Raw genomic sequence first — 22,105 nt, 5'->3', positions numbered from 1 at the left:
AGAGAAGAATTAAAAGAAGTTGGAACAAGAAGTAGTGAACCTCAGAAGTCATATAGAAATGAATATGATAGAACACAGTCAAGTAGAGCAGTATAAATGGGAGGTTGAAGAAAGAGCAAGACAGGATATAATAGAAAAATTAAAAGAAGTCAACCTATTTTTACAGGTTAATTTTTTGATCTGTAATGTGCTTTAATTCACTTCACATTTATAAATTACATTTCAGATGTATACATTTTATATGTTTCTTCTACTTCCCTTATAGCAGTTTGTTTTGTAAATTACTGGAAGGAAGGTGGCATTTGTTTCTCCCTTTAAATATTTCAGTTTCCATCATTATTCTCACTAAATTGATCTTTCAGAACGATTCTCACTAGGGAATCATTTTATTTTGAAGACCAACTGGTATAAAACAAAACTATTAGGATGAAAAGAAAATATTATGATTTAGAAATTGTACTATACTCTTGGATTATTCTTAGCTGTATTGTTCAATTTAAAAATTTTTAAATTGATCCTATTATTCTTTGAATTATCAGATTACATGAGTACGAATATAAGAATGATCCAACTTTAATTTTGTAATTAAGATTTAATTCAGTTTACATTGATGATAATTTTTTTTTATAGTCGCAAACGGTTTTATTTCAGAAAGAAATTACACATTAAAAGGAGACATAGTTAAGAGCTTACATTCATGTATGGAAGTGAATCTAAGAAAGTCAACAGTTATTAATATACAACGCACAGGATTAAAAAAGACAGTAAGAGATAATGCCAGAGGGGCTTGCCTTAGATTCATCCATGAAATAATATCTTTTGTTTAAAAACAAAAAGATATTGGTCTTTAAGGTAGCTCTTTAGAAACAAGTTCGTAGTTCCAGAGGACTTTAAAAATCAAACCCATCACACCAGGCTCCATGTAGGCTGTATCGCACCCATACTCATCAGGCAGGATGGAAACCATTCATCAATTAAACCTTGCAGCTAGACAGGATGTCTTCCACTAATCTCTTGTAAACCCAGGCATCACCCTTAAGCCGCTGCCTCCTGATACCCACCACGTCGGGCTTTTGAAGCTGGCACACTTCTAGCTCAAACTGCATTGTCACTTTGCCAAAATCTGACTGTGTTTGACACTTCAGTGTATAGCCCTTTTGTACAAAGTCAACGTGCTTCTTTGGAAGAATAGACATTATTTCATTCAAGAGTTGATCTGGATTCACTAATCTGGTTGTAGTCATGTTATAGTGAGGCTTTAGTCTTCTTGGCCCATCTTTGGCCGAGCCCTTCCTTTTGCTCCTGGTAAGCACAGTGATAACCTTATCCAACCCCTTCTCAAGGCTCCCAAACACTTTGGTTCCTTCTCTTTTTGGAGTATCCTCTACATGTACTTGGTTAAGGTTGAGTTCCACTGAGTGACACCGCCTCTCAGGGCTAATGACACCTGTTATTAACTTCTCTGTTCCTGCTGAATTTACTGTCATTTTAACTGGGGTCTCTTTCAGGCACTGGTTTCTAGCTTTTGAGGGTGTACTGTAATGATTTGGTGTAGTGAGTATTTCTCTTTTATGCTGGTTCTTATTAACTGGAGTCTTTGGCTCAGGAAATGAAAAGCACTCGTCATTCTTCACAGCAGACTTAGGAGTATATACATTCTCTTTGTTCTTTAATTTATTGGCAGATGCTGTGCATAATACTGGAGTTAATGATTTAGATTCCAGACCATTTGACTCTATCCAATGCTTGGCAAACTGTGGTGTTTGTGGAGTAGCCACACCTGTTGATGAAATATCTTCACACCATTCATAGTCTATTAATCCAGCCACATAATTTTCATCACTGGTGATCACATCTTCTAGACTCAGATTCTTTGGCTTGATGTTTGTGACTGCAGTCGAGCTGGCTTGTCCACAGGACGAAAGAAGCCTTAAACGAACTGGTTTTCCCCGAGCCTTCTTGGCTAGGAGTAGAAGATAAGTAGCTGTGAGGTGATCATACTGCCACAGTGAAATTAAATCCTCCATTGTTTGTCTGTTGTTTCTGTGATATACAGAAAGTTCCGTTACACAATCTTCATCAAGGTGAAAAAGAGGAGTCTTGCCTTGCCACTCAACAGGACAGTTGTAATCTTGCATAAATATTTTTAAAGTTCAGCTTTTTTTTCACATTTAAAATTGCTCTCTGAATCATTGACACAAAACTAAAGGGAACAAATATACTATAATTATTCAGGTTATAATTATTTTAAACATGTATGTTTTTATTTGACTTTAGACACAAGCAGCATCTCAAGAAAACTTAGAGCAGTTAAGAGAGAATAATAATGCTTCAATAAGAAGTCCAATGGAACTGAGAATTAAAGATCTGGAATCTGAACTCTCCAAAATGAAAACTTTTCAAGACGATTCTACTAAAGCAGAGTTGGAAAAATATAAGCAACTCTACCTCGAAGAACTAAAAGTTAGAAAGTCATTGGCAAATGAACTAAAGAAGTAAGTCAAAACGTAGAATCATAGAAAATAAATTTAAATTTAGCTCATTAATTTGCCTCTAAAGCATAATTTTTATTGAGCCAGGTTCATGAGATTAGTAGGAAGTGAAAGCTAACTAGATAGTATAACTTTGGAAAATGATGTTAGTAAGTGAAGTCACCTTTAAAATGTGAGTCCAGTTTGCATCTCCCCACCTTTTTGTTGGTTTTACATAACTTTATTTTTTATATTTTCATATATTGCGTTGGCCAAAAAGTTCATTTGTGTCTTCCCGTAAGATGTTACTGGAAAAACCCAAACGAACTTTTTGGCCAACCCAATAGTTAACCTGATTTAGTCTTTAAGCTAAGTGTTTTTGAAACTTTGTAACTGAGATAAAATTTCTTGTTGGAATTCCCGTAAATAGAAATATTAACGAGTTTAATTATTTTTTGGAAGATTACCGCTTAAACGCAAAGCGTCACATTTTAGCATTTGGTAAATTTACTTTCTTGATTATGATCTTTGGTATCATCGCTAGAGGGCGCCCTGAGACAAACTACTGTATTTGAAGTTTTTCTACTCTACATAAAGGCATGCTTGTGAAATAAGGGGAAAGTAACAGAGGGGCGAAGGGCCGTATAATTCACAAAGTGTCTAAAAATAACACGGTGGCCTGCGTGAGGGTGTGCGTGGAAGACCGCAAGGGCAGATCCCACCCCCAGTGCCTCAGTAACAGTGTTACCGGTACCTGTCCGCAGCCTGTTAGGAACCGGGCCGCACAGCAGGAGGTGAGCGGTGGACGAGCCAGCAAAGCTTCACCTGCCGCGCCCCCCCATCGCCCCCCATCGCTCGCATTACCGCCTGAACCATCCTGACAACCCCCATACACCCCCATCCATGGAAAAGTTGTCTTCCACGAAACTGGCCCCGGTGCCAGAAAGGTTGGGGACCGCTGCTCTAGATTATTCCTCAGTGCCGAATGCTTAATTCCTCTGAGGTAATGAGTGAAATGTGTATACAGGGGTGGTGAAAGCAAATGCTTGAAAATGTCTTTGAGGGATGGTTTGTTTTTTCATCCCTGAACTGGTTTACTAAAGGTGGGTGTCTAAGTGCAGCCATCGCAGAAGGCAGCAAGCGTCACCTGTTAAGCCGTCTCCATCGCTGACGCCATTTCTCTCTCCTGACTTTGACTGACTTGTTAGTTAAGGATCCCCCAGACACATATGTACTTCTTTAGAACAATTTTACACCTAGAATTGTTTATAATAGGTCTGCTCTGACCCATTTTCAGTGTTAAAACGTGGTTTAATGGTTCATTCCATTTACTATTATGGCAATTTAAGAAATGCAAATCATTTACAAATCATTTAGGGAAAATGCAATGAATGAAATTGGTGTTTTGCCATCTTCCCAGGACTAATAAGAAGCTGGCAAAGGTCAGTACCAAACTACTGGTGGAGAAACAGCAGAACAGATCTTTACTCAGCACTCTTACTACGAGGCCAGTCCTGAAGCCACCTTGTGTAGGAAATATTAATAATAGTTTAGTGCTCAATAGATATCTTACTCCAGGAGAAAACTTAGGGATTTCTACCTCAAGTTGGCGCCCTTCACATGAGAGCATGGAGATTTACTGGACCAAGGTTAGTTATATTACCCTTTTTTCCCTGGGTTTCAGATTTCTGATAATAATTCTTGTTTTTAATTTGGTGAAATTCTGAATTGTTTATTTGACTTACACACACGAAGTAAAAGCCATAATTAATTGTGCTAATAAAGAGACAGAAATTTTATGATTTTTTAAAGTCCCTGGATTTCTCATTTTCAAGAGAGATTTATCATTAACTTTATTCAGTAAATGTAATTAAACTGACAAATTTTAAATTTCTTGAAAAACTGCAGTTAACTTCTATTTTAGAAATTAAATATTATTGCCTAATAACCAAAGATATACTTTCTAATTGATTTCAGTTTGGCAATGGTTCATAATCATTTTCAAGTTTTGCTGCACCCTAGTTTTTCTACCCCTAAGCATAAGTGAATGATTGGCATCCAAACACTTAACCATATATGGATTTTTTTTTTATTTAAAGGAATCCTAGATAAATCCTTTTTGTGAATTAAATAGACTTGTAGCACTAAATAGGTTAATTTCTGTTTTTAAGTTAAATTTTTTTGTCATTTTCGTACATGAGAGTGCATCCTTAATTGCTATTTTACTTAGAGCATTTTTATTGAATTTTTATAAAATGTCTTGCTGAGCAATTGTAGAACATTTCTAAATACGTAAATAAAGCAAATATTTAAACTTTTAAAATGAAGTCCACTTATGTCTCTATCTTGCCATCACCTGGATGAATGATGACTATGATGGGGAGTCTTTAAATTGCAACTGGTTTTCATTGTGTATCATTGTTATTAAAATATGCATCTCACTCAGTGCACACGGGGTTATGGTTTTGATGGTGTTTTCATGATGTTCTTGATGCAGAGAACAGTAGGCCTTGTTAAATGAAGTCTCAACCTGTTTTCTCATTTGGCTTCACGTCGTAAGAAATCATAGAAGAGCAAAGCTAAGGTTTCTTAGACAGTGCTGTGGCTAAATTGGGTCTAAGTGCTTCAGAGCCATGAAACTGGACTCCAGGGTCGAAAAGAAAATGCATGTCAAGCCCTCTGTCAGTTGCTAAGCATGATGTAAACTTAGAATGTTCTCATGGGTTGTCACCCAAAAAATCAAACAATGTTTCATTTTACAAGATGAAGATGAAAGAGTGTGTGAATGCAAAAACAATGTGAGAGAAAATTTCTGCGGGAATTTTTTCCTTTAATTTTTTTGGAGGAAAGAGGCGTTTATTTTTTTAGTAATTCTAGATAAATCGAAAAATAGTTTATTTTAAACTCCATGTTGTAGTTACTAGGTATACATAGTTCCCTTGTGGGGTCTTTGCCAAATCGTGCTGGTTTTAATAAGAGAGATTGAAGAGCACTACTTAACTCTATCAAGATGCAAAGACGTCTCCATAATCACTACAGAATGCCGCGGAAGAGTTATTATACAGTTGTTGTTCACATAATTCTTAGTAAGACTTACAGAAAGAAGGTGCCTTCTGGAATTGCTAGGAATATAATTATTTCTACTAGGAAAACATAAAATAATACTATGAGAGGTGTTAACGTACTGTCTAAAATGATAGAAAGAGGTGGGTTTTTGAATGGGACATGATAAAACAATAGCCTTCTAAAGGTTTTAGCTATGATTCTACAAAGTAAAATGTTAAAAATGGCATTAAGATTGCATTTGTTTATCATTCTCCTTTATTGGCAATGTTTTAACATTTTGGACTATTCCTACTGTGAAGTTTTATCTTACTCAGCATTTTCCCCTAACTTTAAGGAAAATAATTATAGCAAAGTACTGCTCTAGGTGTGTGGTTTCAGTTGTGCTGGTTGTAGCAGCAAGCTTACTCCATGTACCTAACACAGATTTATTACCTCCCTCACCAGTACATGAAGTTCAGTCTTAGCAGTTGATACCATTGTGGGGGTAGGAGATTACTACGTATCTGTCTTGCTAATTTTACCCTCAGTTTTCACATTCTAGTTAATTCTGGGATGTTTGGTCCTATATATCAGAAGTAATTTTACAGTTTTTTTCAATTGTGTTATTTAATTATATTATTATAAAATACAAAAGGTTAACATTAGCCAAAATAGCTACATCACTGTTAGATTTTCTTGCACATAGAATTTTTTCAAGAACTGAAAAGTTAAAAACTATTCCAGACAACTTTATAACAGACACAGTCTCACTGGTTTAAAGATTTTTTTATGTTCAAGAGTTTTTAGGTATTTGTGTGCCAAACACGATGCATGGCCACAGTAGTTAATAAATGCCCTTTAAATCTGTCTTAAGTAGGAGGATTACATTTTACATTGACTGATTTTGGACTTTTGGTGCATTACTGACACTTTGAAAATTTTTCTAATGATTTATTTAAGTAATTTTAAAAATTGCTCAAATGTCCATTCAGTTTAGCAACTCTCTTTCTAAATGTGGTCATACAAATGCACTGAAGCTAAAACAATTAATATTCCTAAGACTTTGACTTTTTATATGACACAACATTTTGTGTCTCACCAGAATATTGAGTCACATTTCTTTTAAAAAAAATAGGCCTCGTGTTTACATCACCAAGGCAGTGCCTATCCACTCTTGAGTTTTAACTCTAATCAAATTACCACAGTAGTTGAGCTAGTTTCTCATAAGGCACAGGCAGAGTTCAATAAACTTGTTTATTGTCTCAGTTTATTATATCAGTATAATCCTTCTTGTTCCCACTTCATTTTGTCCACATGGACAAATGAGTAGGCATTTTATCTTTTGAAAGATAGAGGTAATAGTTCAACTTCTTAACAGTTCTTTTTCTTTCATTCATTTTTTTTCCTGTACTTAGTTTTTCAGCTCTTTGATCTACAAATTCTTCCTCAGTTCTTCTCTCTGCAGCAAAATATAGGTACTTAATATCTACAGACTGCCAAGTGTAATTTCCTTCATACCTTAGCCTGTTTACAATTGGATAATGAATTGAAGTGGTTTAAATGACTTGATTTTATTACATTTTCGTGACATTTAAAATGAGTGATATCAACTTTTAAAAGTATCAATAATTACTGAAAATAAATTAACTTTGGAAATGAGTGTGCATGTGTATGTGTGTGGTGTGTATATATTTATCAAATTGGTCTTAAAAAGAGAGTGCAACATTATTTTCCAGCCTGCAGTCTCAGATATAATTTAACAGTAGTATATTACGGTTGGGTGAACGAGCACATACCTGTTGTGCTTCATATTGTTACTGGCTTCACTACGTTTCTTTCTAAAATGTTCCTTTCACCTTTCCCCTACTTTATAGTGGGGGTTGTTTTGAACAATGTACATTAATTATAAAGTCAGGGAAGAAGAAGAAAACGTTCCCTCAGTGTCGTGTGGTCCTCTGCCTTCTTGGAGCTGTGGTGGGTAGGTGGCAGATGACACTTCTCTTCCCCTTCTGAGTTCATTCCCTAATTCAACGCATGTACAAACGTGACCTACATTTTGCAGTGTTTATTAATGGTAATACAAAATTATTTCAGTAAAGGCTTCTTCCTTCATCTGTTATGAGTTATTAATTTCACAAAACCTGTCTAGTAATGTTGTCACATTATTCATTTCATAGGGCCTCTCTACAGTGCTGTTGTCAGAAAAGTGTTATGGAAAACAGTCTCTGAAAATATTGGGAAACCGCTAGCCAAAAAATTTGTCTTCGCACCTAAAATTTACAAAGGCGTTGGCTATCATGATATCCTTATCATCACAGTGTTTGTCATGTTCAGTATACTATTTGAGACCCTATTTAGTGAGAGGGTGCCTTTTATAAGAAAGATTTTTAAAAGGACACTCTAGGTGGAGACACTTGTAATACAGTTTGAAATGTTCCCACACATTTCATAATTAAGTAGATAACTATAATTAGTCAAATGTTTCAAAAAGTTGGCCCTAATTTCTAGAATGGAAACAAAGTTACAGTTAAAGAATTATGTATTGTTTTCCTTGTTTCTAATTCTAGAAAGTCATGAATCAGAAACTGAGTTTGAAAACTGGCTCTAGCCTCTACTTTTCCTTTCTTCAAGCAGATTTTCTGAAATAAATGTTTCAGTCCTAATATAGACAGCAAAATACCTTTACTTATTTTTTTGCCCGTAGAATTTTGACATGACATTACAACGGAACCATTTTCTCCATTTTATGTATTTAAGATTCTATGTTGAAAAATTATTACCATAGAACATACCTTAAAATTTTAGTTATATAGAAGTGTAAGAAAGGAAAACTCATTTTAAGGAAAGATCCATTAGAGTAAAAAACTGATTAAACTTTTAGAAAGAGCAATTTTTCTAAGAATTGCAAAGTAATGCATTCATTGTAATATATATATGACTTTAATCGTTTAAACTTGTTTGTACCAATAAGATCAAATATCACCCTCTGAAATTATGTATATTCAGTAGACTGATATTTATTGTACTTTTTATCCGATTAATCTAAATAACATTACATATATATGTTCTTTATTATCTAAAATCAAAATAAGTAGGAATTTATTTTATTTTATTGATGTGATTATTTTTCTATTTAAGCAATCCTCAAATTATGTCTAGTCTCTAGAAGTATTATTTAAAGGCCACATTTCATAAGCTATACATCATTCCTACAAAAATGTCTCTTGTCTAACTTAAATAATATTTGACTTATTTCAGATGTGGCAGGAGATGGAAAAAAATATAACTAGAGTACTAGAAAAAGGTATGTTGCTGAAATTTATGAATTAAATTTAGACATTGATTTCTGAAATAAACTGTAAATATTCAGTAGTAAATGGCATCTCTTTCCATTGTTTGGATGACAGATACTATTGATAGGTTAAATATCTTTTCTTATACATATCTAATGAAAAAATGTGAAAGAATGAACATTCATAATGAAAAATATCCTGATTCCTCATTTATTCATCATATTCCACAGCTTTAAAAAAAAATCTCAAAAAGTCTATGTATTTCTTTTTATTTCTGGCTGTATCCTTCCTCTCTGCTTCTGCCATCCCTGTGGAACTGTCAACCTGCACACTGACACTATTAGAAAACATGGGGTTTATCAACTTCTCAAGTTTCTGGCAGTGATTAAGGCCAAAAAACCCAGACTCAAGCAGTCACATTCATGTAGCTGTCACTTAGTGGCTGACATTAAAATTTCCTGTCATTGACTTTGTCATTGGTTTATCTTTCGCTCTCAGGAAAAATTCCAAATTCCTTATCATGGAATAAAAACACCCAAATCAGTTTGGGTCCTGCCATAGTATTCAGCCTTATCTCTTTACTACCTTCCTCTGCCCCTTTGCTCTACATCCAGTCAAATAGACTGCTTGCAATCCCACAGATGCTCTTCCTCACCTTTAGTCTTTGTATTTGCCTCTTCCCTCCATCTCCCGTACTTTTCCCTTGTCCTTCAGGTATCCACTTACATACCACCTCCACCAAAAAGCTGACAGTATTGACACAAAGCTGGGTGTCACTTCTGAGTGTTCCTTGTACCCTCTTTTATACCTGTCATAGTATTTATGACTCTGTGTGGAAATTGCCTGTTTGTCTGTTTTTCCAGTTTATAGCATGATTTTTAAGGGTGGACTGTGTCACCTTCATCTTGTAATTTCAGTGCTTGTCACAGCACCTTAGCAGATGGTTGTTGAGTAAATGAATGACGAATGAGAAAGCCAGAAGCTCTGATACTCAGCCACAAGAGCAATTAATTCATCGTGCAACCACAGGCAAATTATATACTAGTAATCTTGTATTTTGTGTTATGTCGTGTATAGATACTTTTCATTCTTCTGAACGCTTAGAAAGGTCTCAGGTTTTTTTTTTACTAACTTATATTTAGTTAATTCAAGTATTTTAGGTAAAGAATATAATCCTTTCTTTTTCTTTTCAGCTGCTGCTGAATTGAATCGGCATGCTATAGAGCTTCTCATGTAGGAGCTACTGATGAGTCAAATCTAAATCAAGATCTAGTTTTGAAAACATCACGAGGATATGTACAGATTTTGAAGAAAGATTATATGATCTAAAAGATAAATAGTAAAAATTTCCCTCCTGGGTTGTTTGCATAACATTTTAGTTGTTTCCCATTAAACATGACGTGAAAATCTGGATTAAAGGAAAATATTTTTGTATTATATGTGTATGATGAAAATTTATATAGTATTTTAAACCATGTTTCTCTGCATCTAACTTACTTTTAATCAGATTTTGTGAATCAAAACACTGTTGAGTTTTACATACTCAAACTGAGCCCTGATACCAGCACCCAGACAACCAAACTTGTCATTAATATATAGTGGTGTTGATTGATAGCTTTTTTTCTAGTTCGAATTTTATCACTATATATAGACCTAAAGATTTAGACAGACATCATTTGGATATACTGCTGCTATGGCTATTGTCAATGTTTTGGGGTTTTTTTAATTATTTATTTTTGAGTGTGTTGGGTCTTCGTTGCTGCATGCGGACTTTCTCTAGTTGCGGCGAGCGGGGGCTACGGGCTTCTCATCGTGGTGGCTTCTCTTGTTGCGGAGCCTGGGCTCTAGGCGCGTGGGCTTCAGTAGTTGTGGCATGCGGGCTCTAGAGCACAGGCTCAGTAGTCGTGGCGCACAGGCTTAGTTGCTCCATGGCATGTGGGATCTTCCCGGACCAGGGCGAACCTGTGTTCCCTGCATTGGCAGGAGGATTCTTAACCACTGTGCCACCAGGGAAGTCCTTATTGTCAATGTTTGGATGTATTACAATTGTTCTAGTGTCATGAAACTTAGTATATATAACTTTAAACACTGATTCATAGATCTTTCCTCATGGAGAAATAAAATTTCCCTAAGACTTTTCACCTTTTCTATTTATTTACTTTCTTACTTTTTGGAAACAGTCTTAGAGAAGAATTCCAAGCACCAGACTCAAACAGACATTTTCCTAAAACTACCATATCTCCCGTATATTCTCCTAATGTAACATTTATCTTTCCTAAATGTCATTTGTTCTCCCATAAGTGCCCTTCCCTCCCCCCACCAAGAAGTCATGGTTTTCAGAAGATGCCTTTCTCCTACCCCCTGTCACTCAAGTAGTATATAAGCCCCCAGTTGTAGCCAGCCCTTCAAATCACGTTTCTTTGTGAACCCCTGCATGTAGTCATCCACAGTTAAATGTTTTTTTCTCATGGTAATCTGCTTTTGTCAATTTAATTTGCAGATTCCCAATTAATGAACGTAAGAGGGTAGAGGAAGTGTTTTCCTTCCCAACAATTCCAAGAGCTAAAATGTTAGTGACTCTTACTTACATCCTTTATTCCCTTTTCTTCTGTCCTTCCAGTGTACTTAGTTGGCAGAACTTCATAAGAGATTGCTTATCATTCTCCCCCCTTACCTTCACCCAGGCATCTACGTGCTGCTGAAGAAAGTTATTTTACTACTTTTATTTAGCTAATTTGCATCTTCTTTCTTCACAATGTCGATTTCAAATCTCCTCTCTCTGTAAACTTTTCACCCTGTTTTTTCCCTCTCATGTGTACCAGGCAATCTCATTTCTCACGACAAACTTCTTGAAAGATTTGCCTGTATTCCCACCCGCTCTAGGCTGTCTTCTCCTTCCCGCATTCTCTCAAAACTACTCCGAAGTCACCGATGACTTCCACATCGCTAAATCAAAGTGACACCTTTCCAGTCCTTGTCTAACTGAATTTCTCATTCCTCTTGGCATTCAGTATACTGACCTCTTTGAGACACTCTCTCCTTTTGGCTGGGCTTTTAATACTCTTTAATTTCATCCTGAGTGCACCCACAGCGTATTGTGATCGCAGACAGAGTTCTTATTAATATCTCACAGTAAATACACAGGCCTTCCCCCCTCGCCCAGGCCTGCACCTGGGGCAACATGGTGAGAACAGGTCAGTTGTTCTAAGTCAGCAGGTGAAGAGCGGGAGGAAACTGGTTTTCCCTGCTGCTTGTGAAGGGGCGGGAGTTAGCCGTCCTTCTCTCCTGGGAAGCATCTCCTCCTCACTCTGGCCTTTGGTATGTAAGTAAAACTGTTACCCATTCCAACAAGGGTCCTTCTGCCCAGTGTCGCCCCCACCAGTAGAATGAGTTGGGTCCAGAAGCAAAAGAAAGCTTTACTCTTTGATCAAAGAATGCAGAGGCACAAGCTCCCGCTCAAGAGGCCGTGGGCGTGGCTGCTTCACAGGGATCCCCTCAGCAGTGGAGGGGGTGGAGTTCTCGCGGGGCAGGCGCAGGCGCAGGCGCAGCTGCTCCCCATCGCAGTGCCCACATGGCCCGCCACCGCCATCTCGATTGGGGGTGTCGTGTGCAGCGTTCCTGCGTATGGTCGGACCGCCCACCCCCAGCTGGAGCATTGGCGCAGATATTTCACACCCGGAACTCGGGTCTGAAGTGCTGGATGCGAGGCCTCTGCACGAAGCCCCCTGTAAGCCAGTGAAAGCAGACTAAGCACAAAGGCAAAAAAGGTTAGACTTTATTTCACTACCCAGATTCTATTTTTATTTCCTGGGAACAGCTAATGGGCTTTGCCAGTGATGAAATCTCTCCAGGAGCCAGACCCGGAGTCTCCAAGTTTCTGGGCCTCATTCCTCCTTGAAATGTGAATTCCTAGAGAGATGGTGCACCTTCGAGGACCTACTCAGAGCTGTAACTATTTGGTCCTCCTGGGGGGATGAGACTTTATGAATCCTTTCAGATCAGAGCAATTAACTAGACAAATGGCTGTAGATGTGAATCTCACACTGCACAAAGAGTCTCAGAGGGCCAGGGCTTTTTACAAGATCGCTGAGAAATCCCAGGAAATTTTGCTTCCCCACAATTCCACCCCTCATTCCGGAAGGAGCTTTAGCCCCAACATCGGCCACTGTAACCAGTCCAACTAAACTTGAAATTGGTGGGCACCAAATCCTTAGGGTTTGTCTTAGCCAACACTTAATCAGAGCTACGATCAGCAGAACCCTGACTTAGCAAAAGAAGTTGGTCTCAGCTGAACTCCCCCAAATCTCAGGTTCAGGCATCTAGCCGAGTCCCCCAAAGCATTAGGGACGACCTTGGGAAGGCAGGTGGCTTCCTCCTTGTGTTTCCATATTAACCTTTGCTATCTGGCCCAAGGCACTGTAAGGAAGCAAAATTTGTCACCCCTAAACGTGTCTCTTTGGCACGAGAATTATTTTAGGCTGAATACTTTTAAGAAGTGGAAGACTCAGGAAGTCTTTCTTTTTACCACCCCCTTAACTGTTGAAGAGTTTAGATAAAGGGCCTGGTCCGAGAAGACCGCCATCACCAGAGACACCTAGAAGGAATATGGGCTAGGTGCGGTAAAGAGCACTCCAGATTTTTACAGGGAGTTCCAAACATTTGCTTTTCCATCTCCATGTGAATTGCCTTCCTCCACTTTGTAGTCCCAAACCACTACCCATAACATCCTCTTTTGTCTTTAGCTGAAGATGGTATTTAAGGGGAGGTTTTTAGCCATTCTGGTGAGTTACTCAGTTTTCCTGGGTCTCTCCCATGTATACAGGAAGTAAACATGTTAATAAGCTTTTTTTTTTTGTTTTTCTCCTGTTAATCTGTCTCACATCAATTTTATCCTGAGACCAGTCAGACGAACCTAGAAGGATAGAGGAAGGTTTTTTTTCTCCCCGACAGCACATACCTTAGTACAGGTAGCGATGCTAATTTACAAGTGGCACAGACTTTGCTTCTCCTGCAAGGAAGGAATCTATGGCAAACTCTGTTATCCATACAATACTAGCCAGTGAGTTGAAGCTCACCTGAATGGCTTCAAGCTGAGGTGGGGTCACTGTGTTAGTCATACTGCTCGCTGCAGGACCGGCCAATAAATTGAGAGACGAGTTGTTGGAGCAAGGAATAGCGACCTTATTTGCAAAGCTGGCAGGCTGAGAAGATGGGAGACTCATGTCCCAAAGAACCATCTAGCCTGAGTTAGAATTCAGGCTTCTTTTATACTGAAAGGGGAGGGAGTAAAGTCAAACACTTCCTGGTTCCCATCAGCCTCCTGAGGGGAGGTGTTACTGTTTTCCTCTTTTTCCTCCCTGCAGTCATTCACAGGTGGGCCTGGTCAGCATGGTTCCTGGGAGCTAAACAAAGGTACTTTAGCTTAATGCTCATTACCTGGGAGGCAGGGTTCCCAGAGATGGGCCATTGTGTATAATTTAAGCTTGTAGGCAACATCCCCTCAGTGATTAACTTGTAATAGAATATGAAGTTTCTTCGCTTTGTATGGTATTGTACAGTTGTTCACTTCAGCAGAAGTCAGGGACAAATTTCATACTGCCTTTTGTGAAAGAAAAATAAAAATGGAGTCGGTAATGCTCCCTGAAGAGGGCTCTCTAAAGTGGAGCTGGGAGGCCATTAAGGGGTGTGACATATGCACGTCTCAGCCTGGATGGAATCTGACCTTTTGACCATTTATTGTCCTAATGAAGTCATCCAGAACATCTGCCAGAAACTCAAGATACTTCTTGGACCCTACCCTAAAATAACTTGTGATCCCTTAAGGACAAGTATTTCCGGACTCGTATCAGAGTCAGTCATAATTCTCATCAGGCAATTTTTGTCAGCCTGTGGCTTTTTGTCTTTATAAGCCCCTGACTCTCTCTCGGAACACTCAGTTTTACGTGAATCTGTGTCTCCCGAATTGAAATTCTTTTTTGTTCCTTCCAGTTTTATTGAGATATAATGGACATGCAGCACTGTATAATTTTAAGGTGTACAGCATAATGATTTGACTTATGAGATGATTACCACAATATATTTTACTATAATTATAAACATAACTATATCCCTGTTGCCAGGCTATAGTGAAACATAACTATAGCCCTGCTGCTGGGATATAGTAAAATTATTAGTCAGTGTTCTCCAGAGGGGAAATAAAAACAGTATGAGGTTACCTATCTATCTATCTATCTATCTATCATCTATCATCTATCTATCTATCTCTGTCAACAGGTCTGAAATCTGCAGGGTGGGCCTGCAGGCTGTAAATTCAGGGAAGAGTTGATGTTGCAGTCTTGAGTCTGAATCCCCAGGACAACAGTGTGGAAACTCAGGCAGGGTTTCTATGCTTCAGTCTTGAAAAGAGTTCATTCCACTTTGGGGAACCTCAGTCTTTGCTCTTAAGACCTTCAACTGATTGGATGAGGCTCATGGACATTATGGAGGGTAATCAGCTTTATTCAAAGTTACTGATTTAAATACTAATCACATTTAAATATACCTTCACAGAGGGGACTTCCCTGGTGGCGCAGTGGTTAAGACTCTGCGCTCCCGGGACTTCCGGGTAAGATGGCGGAAGAGTAAGACACGGAGATCACCTTCCTCCCCACGGATACACCAGAAATACAGCTACACGTAGAACAACTCCTACCGAACACCTACTGAATGCTGGCAGAAGACCCCAGACCTCCCAAAATGCAAGAAGCTCCCCACATACCTGGGTAGGGCAAAGCGGAGAGATTCCCGCACAGAGGAGCGGTGCCGAGCGGCACTCACCAGCCCGAGAGGCTTGTCTGCTCGCCCGCCGGGGCGGGCGGCGCTGGAAGCTGAAGCTGAGGCTTGGGCTTCGGTCAGAGCGCAGGGAGAGGACTGGGGCTGGCGGCGAGAACTCAGCCTGAAGGGGGCTAATGTGCCACAGCTAGCCGGGAGGGAGTCCGGGAAAACTCTGGAGCTGCTGAAGAGGCAAGAGACTTTTTCTTCCCTCTTGGTTTCCTGGTGCGCAAGGAGAGGGGATTAAGAGCGCTGCTTAAAGGGGCTCCACAGACAGGCGCGAGTCGCGGCTGAAAGCGCGGAGCCCAGAGACGGGCGTGGGATGCTGGAGCTGCTGCTGCCGCCGCCAAGAAGCCTGTGTGCGAGCGCAGGTCACTGTCCACACCGCCCTTCCGGGAGCCTGTGCAACCCGCCACTGCCGGGGTCCCGGGATCCAGGGGCGGCTTCCCTGGGAGAACGCACGGTGCGCCTCGGGCTGGTGCAACGTCACTCCGACCTCTGCCGCTGCAGGCTCGCCCCGCACTCCGTGCCCCTCCCTCCCGCCCAGCCTGAGTGACCCAGAGTCCCCGAAGAGGCTGCTCCTTTAACCCTGTCCTGTCTGAGCAAAGAACAGACGCCCTCCGGCGACCTACACGCAGAGGCGGGGCCAAATCCAAAGCTGAGACCCGGGAGCTGTGAGAACAAAGAAGAGAAAGGGAAACCTCTCCCAGCAGCCTCAGAAGCAGCGGATTAAAGCTCCACAATCAACTTGATGTGCCCTGCATCTGTGGAATACATGAATAGACAACAAATCATCCCAAATTGAGGAGCCAGGAGTCAGTGCTGTGCCTCTGAGGTGGGAGAGCCAACTTCAGGACACTGGTCCACAAGAGACCTCCCAGCTCCACATAATAGCAAACGGCGAAAATCTTCCAGAGATCTCCATCTCAACACCAGCACCCAGCTTCACTCAACGACCAGCAAGCTACAGTGCTGGACACCCTATGCCAAACAACTAGCAAGACAGGAACACAACGCCACCCATTAGCAGAGAGGTGGCCTAAAATCATAAAAAGTCCGCAGACACCCCAAAACACACCACCAGACGTGGACCTGCCCACCAGAAAGACAAGATCCAGCCTCATCCACCAGAACACAGGCACTAGTCCCCTCTACCAGGAAGCCTACACAACCCACTAAACCAACCATAGCCACTGGGGACAGACACCAAAAACAACGGGAACTACGAACCTGCAGCCTGCAAAAAGGAGACCCCAAACACAGTAACATAAGCAAAATGAGAAGACAGAAAAACACACAGCAGGAGAAGGAGCAAGATAAAAACCCACCAGACCTAACAAATGAAGAGGTAATAGGCAGTCTACCTGAAAAAGAATTCAGAATAATGATGGTAAAGATGATCCAAGATTCTATTTCCCAGATCCATAATCTTGGAAATAGAATAGACAAAATGCAAGAAACAGTTAATAAGGACCTAGAAGAACTAAAGATGAATCAAGCATCGATTAAAAACATAATAAATGAAATGAAAAATACTCTAGATGGGATCAATAGCAGAATAACTGAGGCAGAAGAACGGATAAGTGAGGTGGAAGATAAAATAGTGGAAATAACTGCTGCAGAGCAAAATAAAGAAAAAAGAATGAAAAGAACAGAGGACAGTCTCAGAGACCTCTGGGACAACATTAAACACACCAACATTCGAATTATAGGGGTTCCAGAAGAAGAAGAGAAAAAGAAAGGGACTGAGAAAATATTTGAAGAGATTCTAGTTGAAAACTTCCCTAATATGGGAAAGGAAATAGTTAATCAAGTCCAGGAGGCACAGAGAGTCCCATACAGAATAAATCCAAGGAGAAATACGCCAACACACATATTAATCAAACTATCAAAAATTAAACACAAAGAAATCATATTAAAAGCAGCAAGGCAAAAACAACAAATAACACACAAGGGAATCCCCATCAGGTTAACAGCTGATCTCTCAGCAGAAACTCTACAAGCCAGAAGGGAGTGGCAGGACATAATTACAGTGATGAAGGAGAAAAACCTGCAACCATGATTACTCTACCCGGCAACGATCTCATTCAGATTTGATGGAGAAATTAAAACGTTTACAGACAAACAAAAGCTGAGAGAGTTCAGCACCACCAAACCAGCTTTACAACAAATGGTAAAGGAGATTCTCTAGGCAAGAAACACAACAGAAGGAAAAGGCCTACAATAATGAACCCAAAACAATTAAGAAAATGGGAATAGAAACATACATATCGATAATTACCTTAAATGTAAATGGACTAAATGCTCCCACCAAAAGACACAGATTGGCTGAATGGATACAAAAACAAGACCCATATATATGCTGTCTACAAGAGACCCACTTCAGACCTAGAAACACATACAGACTGAAAGTAAGGGGATGGAAAAAGATATTCCATGCAAATGGAAACCAAAAGAAAGCTGGAGTAGCAATTCTCATATCAGACAAAATAGACTTTAAAATAAAGACTACTAGAAGAGACAAAGAAGGACACTATATAATGATCAAGGGATCGATCCAAGAAGAAGATATAACAATTGTAAATATTTCTGCACCCAACATAGGAGCACCTCAATACATAAGGCAAATACTAACAGCCATAAAAGGAGAAATCGACAGTAACACACTCATAGTAGGGGACTTTAACACCCCACTTTCACCAATGGACAGATCATCCAAAATGAAAATAAATAAGGAAACACAAGCTTTAAATGATACATTAAACAAGATGGACTTAATTGATATTTATAGGACATTCCATCCAAAAACAACAGAATACACATTTTTCTCAAGTGCTCATGGAACATTCTCCAGGATAGATCATATCTTGGGTCACAAATCAAGCCTTGGTAAATTTAAGAAAATTGGAATTGTATCAAGTGTCTTTTCCGACCACAATGCTATTAGACTAGATATCAATTACAGGAAAAGAGCTGTAAAAAATACAAACACATGGAGGCTAAACAATACACTACTTAATAACGAAGTGATCACTGAAGAAATCAAAGAGGAAATTAACAAATACCTAGAAACAAATGACAATGGAGACACGACAACCCATAACTTATGGGATGCAGCAAAAGCAGTTCTAAGAGGGAAGTTTATAACAATACAATCCCACCTTGAGAAACAGGAAACATCTCGAATAAACAACCTAACCTTGCACCTAAAGCAATTAGAGAAAGAAGAACAACAACATCCCAAAGTTAGCAGACGAAAGAAATCATAAAAATCAGATCAGAAATAAATGAAAAAGAGATGAAGGAAACGATAGCAAAGATCAATAAAACTAAAAGCTGGTTCTTTGAGAAGATAAACAAAATTGATAAACCATTAGCCAGACTCATCAAGAAAAAAAGGGAGAAGACTCAAATCAATAGAATTAAAAATGAAAAAGGAGAAGAAACAACTGACACCGCAGAAATACAAAAGATCATGAGAGATTACTATAAGCAACTCTATGCCAATAAAATGGACAACCTGGAAGAAATGGACAAATTCTTAGAAATGCACAACCTGCCAAGACTGAATCAGGAAGAAATAGAAAATATGAACAGACCAATCACAAGCACTGAAATTGAAACTGTCATAAGAAATCTTCCAACAAACAAAAGCCCAGGACCAGATGGCTTCACAGGCGAATTCTATCAAGCATTTAGAGAAGAGCTAACACCTATCCTTCTCAAACTCTTCCAAAATATAGCAGAGGGAGGAACACTCCCAAACTCATTCTACGAGGCCACCATCACCTTGATACCAAAACCAGACAAGGATGTCACAAAGAAAGAAAACTACAGGCCAATATCACCGATGAACATAGATGCAAAACACCTCAACAAAATACTAGCAAACAGAATCCAACAGCACATTAAAAGGATCATACACCATGATCAAGTGGGGTTTATTCCAGGAATGCAAGGATTCTTCAATACACGCAAATCAATCAACGTGATACACCATATTAACAAATTGAAGGAGAAAAACCATATGATCATCACAATAGATGCAGAGAAAGCTTTCGACAAAATTCAACACCCATTTATGATAAAAACCCTGCAGAAAGTAGGCATAGAGGGAAATTTCCTCAACATAATAAAGGCCATATATGACAAACCTACAGCCAGCATCGTCCTCAATGGTGAAAAACTGAAACCATTTCCGCTAAGATCAGGAACAAGACAAGGTTGCCCACTCTCACCACTCTTATTCAACATAGTTTTGGAAGTTTTAGCCACAGCAATCAGAGAAGAAAAAGAAATAAAAGGAATCCAAATCGGAAAAGAAGAAGTAAAGCTGTCACTGTTTGCAGATGACATGATACTATACATAGAGAATCCTAAAGATGCTACCAGAAAACTACTAGAGCTAATCAATGAATTTGGTAAAGTTGCAGGATACAAAATTAATGCACAGAAATCTCTGGCATTCCTATATACTAATGATGAAAAATCTGAAAGTGGAATCAAGGAAACACTCCCATTTACCATTGCAACAAAAAGAATAAAATATCTAGGAATAAACCTACCTAGGGAGACAAAAGACCTGTATGCAGAAAATTATAAGACACTGATGAAAGAAATTAAAGATGATACAAATAGATGGAGAGATGTACCATGTTCTTGGATTGGAAGAATCAACATTGTGAAAATGACTCTACTACCCAAAGCAATCTACAGATTCAATGCAATCCCTATCAAACTACCAATGGCATTTTTCACAGAACTAGAACAAAAAATTTCACAATTTGTATGGAAACACAAAAGACCCCGAATAGCCAAAGCAATCTTGAGAAAGAAAAATGGAGCTGGAGGAATCAGGCTCCCTGACTTCAGACTATACTACAAAGCTACAGTAATCAAGACAGTATGGTACTGGCACAAAAACAGAAAGAGATAAATGGAACAGGATAGAAAGCCCAGAGATAAACCCACGGACATATGGTCACCTTATCTTTGATATAGGAGGCAGGAATGTACAGTGGAGAAAGGACAGTCTCTTCAATAAGTGGTGCTGGGAAAACTGGACAGGGACATGTAAAAGTATGAGATTAGATCACTCCCTAACACCATACACAAAAATAAGCTCAAAATGGATTAAAGACCTAAATGTAAGGCCAGACACTATCAAACTCTTAGAGGAAAACATAGGCAGAACACTCTATGACATAAATCACAGCAAGATCCTTTTGGACCCACCTCCTAGAGAAATGGAAATAAAGACAAAAATAAACACATGGGACCTAATGAAACTTAAAAGCTTTTGCACAGCAAAGGAAACCATAAACAAGACCAAAAGACAACCCTCAGAATGGGAGAAAATATTTGCAAATGAAGCAACTGACAAAGGATTAATCTCCAAAATTTATAAGCAGCTCATGCAGCTCAATAACAAAAAAACAAACAACCCAATCCAAAAATGGGCAGAAGACCTAAATAGACATTTCTCCACAGAAGATATACAGACTGCCAACAAACACATGAAAGGATGCTCAACATCTTTACTCATTAGAGAAATGCAAATCAAAACTACAATGAGATATCATCTCACACCAGTCAGAATGGCCATCATCAAAAAATCTAGAAACAATAAACGCTGGAGAGGGTGTGGAAAAAAGGGAACACTCTTGCACTGCTGGTGGGAATGTGAATTGGTACAGCCACTATGGAGAACGGTATGGAGGTTCCTTAAGAAACTACAAATAGAACTACCATATGACCCAGCAATCCCACTACTGGGCATATACCCTGAGAAAACCATAATTCAAAAAGAGACATGTACCAAAATGTTTATAGCAGCCCTATTTACAATAGCCCGGAGATGGAAACAACCTAAGTGTCCATCATCGGATGAATGGGTAAAGAAGATGTGGCATATATATACAATGGAATATTACTCAGCCATAAAAAGAAATGAAATTGAGCTATTTGTAATGAGGTGGACGGACCTAGAGTCTGTCATACACAGTGAAGTAAGTCAGAAAGAGAAAGACAAATACTGTATGCTGACACATATATATGGAATTTAAGAAAAAAAATGTCATGAAGAACATAGGGGTAAGACAGGAATAAAGACACAGACCTACTAGAGAATGGACTTGAGGATATGGGGAGGGGGAAGGGTAAGCGGTGGCAAAGCGAGAGAGAGACATGGACATATATACACTACCAAACATAAGGCAGATAGCTAGTGGGAAGCAGCCGCATAGCACAGGGAGATCAGCTCGGTGCTTTGTGACCGCCTGGAGGGGTGGGATAGGGAGGGTGGGAGGGAGACGCAAAAGGGAGTGGATATGGGAACACATGTATATGTATAACTGATTAAATTTGTTATAAAGCAAAAAAAAAAAAAAAAAAAACGACTCTACGCTCCCAATGCAGGGGGCCTGGCTTCGATCCCTGGTCAGGCATCTAGATTCCCCCATGCACACCGTTACCAAGAGTTTACAT

The 22,105-nt window shown here is 39.2% G+C and overlaps 2 protein-coding genes and 1 pseudogene across 3 annotated transcripts in view; 1 reads left to right on the top strand and 2 right to left on the bottom strand.

The window, feature by feature from the left end:
• Positions 1-10,859, top strand: part of LOC309803322 (ankyrin repeat domain-containing protein 26-like) — a 138,971-nt gene extending 128,112 nt beyond the window's left edge. The window contains exons 40-43 of the mRNA XM_082619393.1: positions 2,278-2,495; positions 3,892-4,120; positions 8,775-8,820; positions 10,003-10,859. Of these exons, the coding sequence (XP_082475519.1) occupies positions 2,278-2,495; positions 3,892-4,120; positions 8,775-8,820; positions 10,003-10,046 (537 nt within the window). The 3' untranslated portion in view covers positions 10,047-10,859. The remainder of the gene's footprint in view (positions 1-2,277; positions 2,496-3,891; positions 4,121-8,774; positions 8,821-10,002) is intronic.
• Positions 1-22,105, bottom strand: part of LOC309803326 (ankyrin repeat domain-containing protein 26-like) — a 361,186-nt pseudogene that overhangs the window by 219,144 nt on the left and 119,937 nt on the right. The gene's annotated exons all lie outside the window — the stretch shown is intronic.
• Positions 615-2,138, bottom strand: LOC309803325 (maternal embryonic leucine zipper kinase-like; the record flags this gene model as incomplete). The annotated part of the gene is made up of 1 exon (XM_082619395.1): positions 615-2,138. One exon carries the CDS (start codon positions 2,136-2,138, stop codon positions 975-977), a length of 1,164 nt encoding a protein of 387 aa, XP_082475521.1. The 3' UTR covers positions 615-974.

The sequence above is a fragment of the Mesoplodon mirus genome (assembly GCF_964341445.2).
Source record: "Mesoplodon mirus genome assembly, chromosome: 4".
Taxonomy (NCBI): Eukaryota; Metazoa; Chordata; class Mammalia; order Artiodactyla; family Ziphiidae; genus Mesoplodon; species Mesoplodon mirus.
Note: the sequence above shows the minus strand (reverse complement) of the source record. Positions and strands in the feature narration are given on the sequence as shown.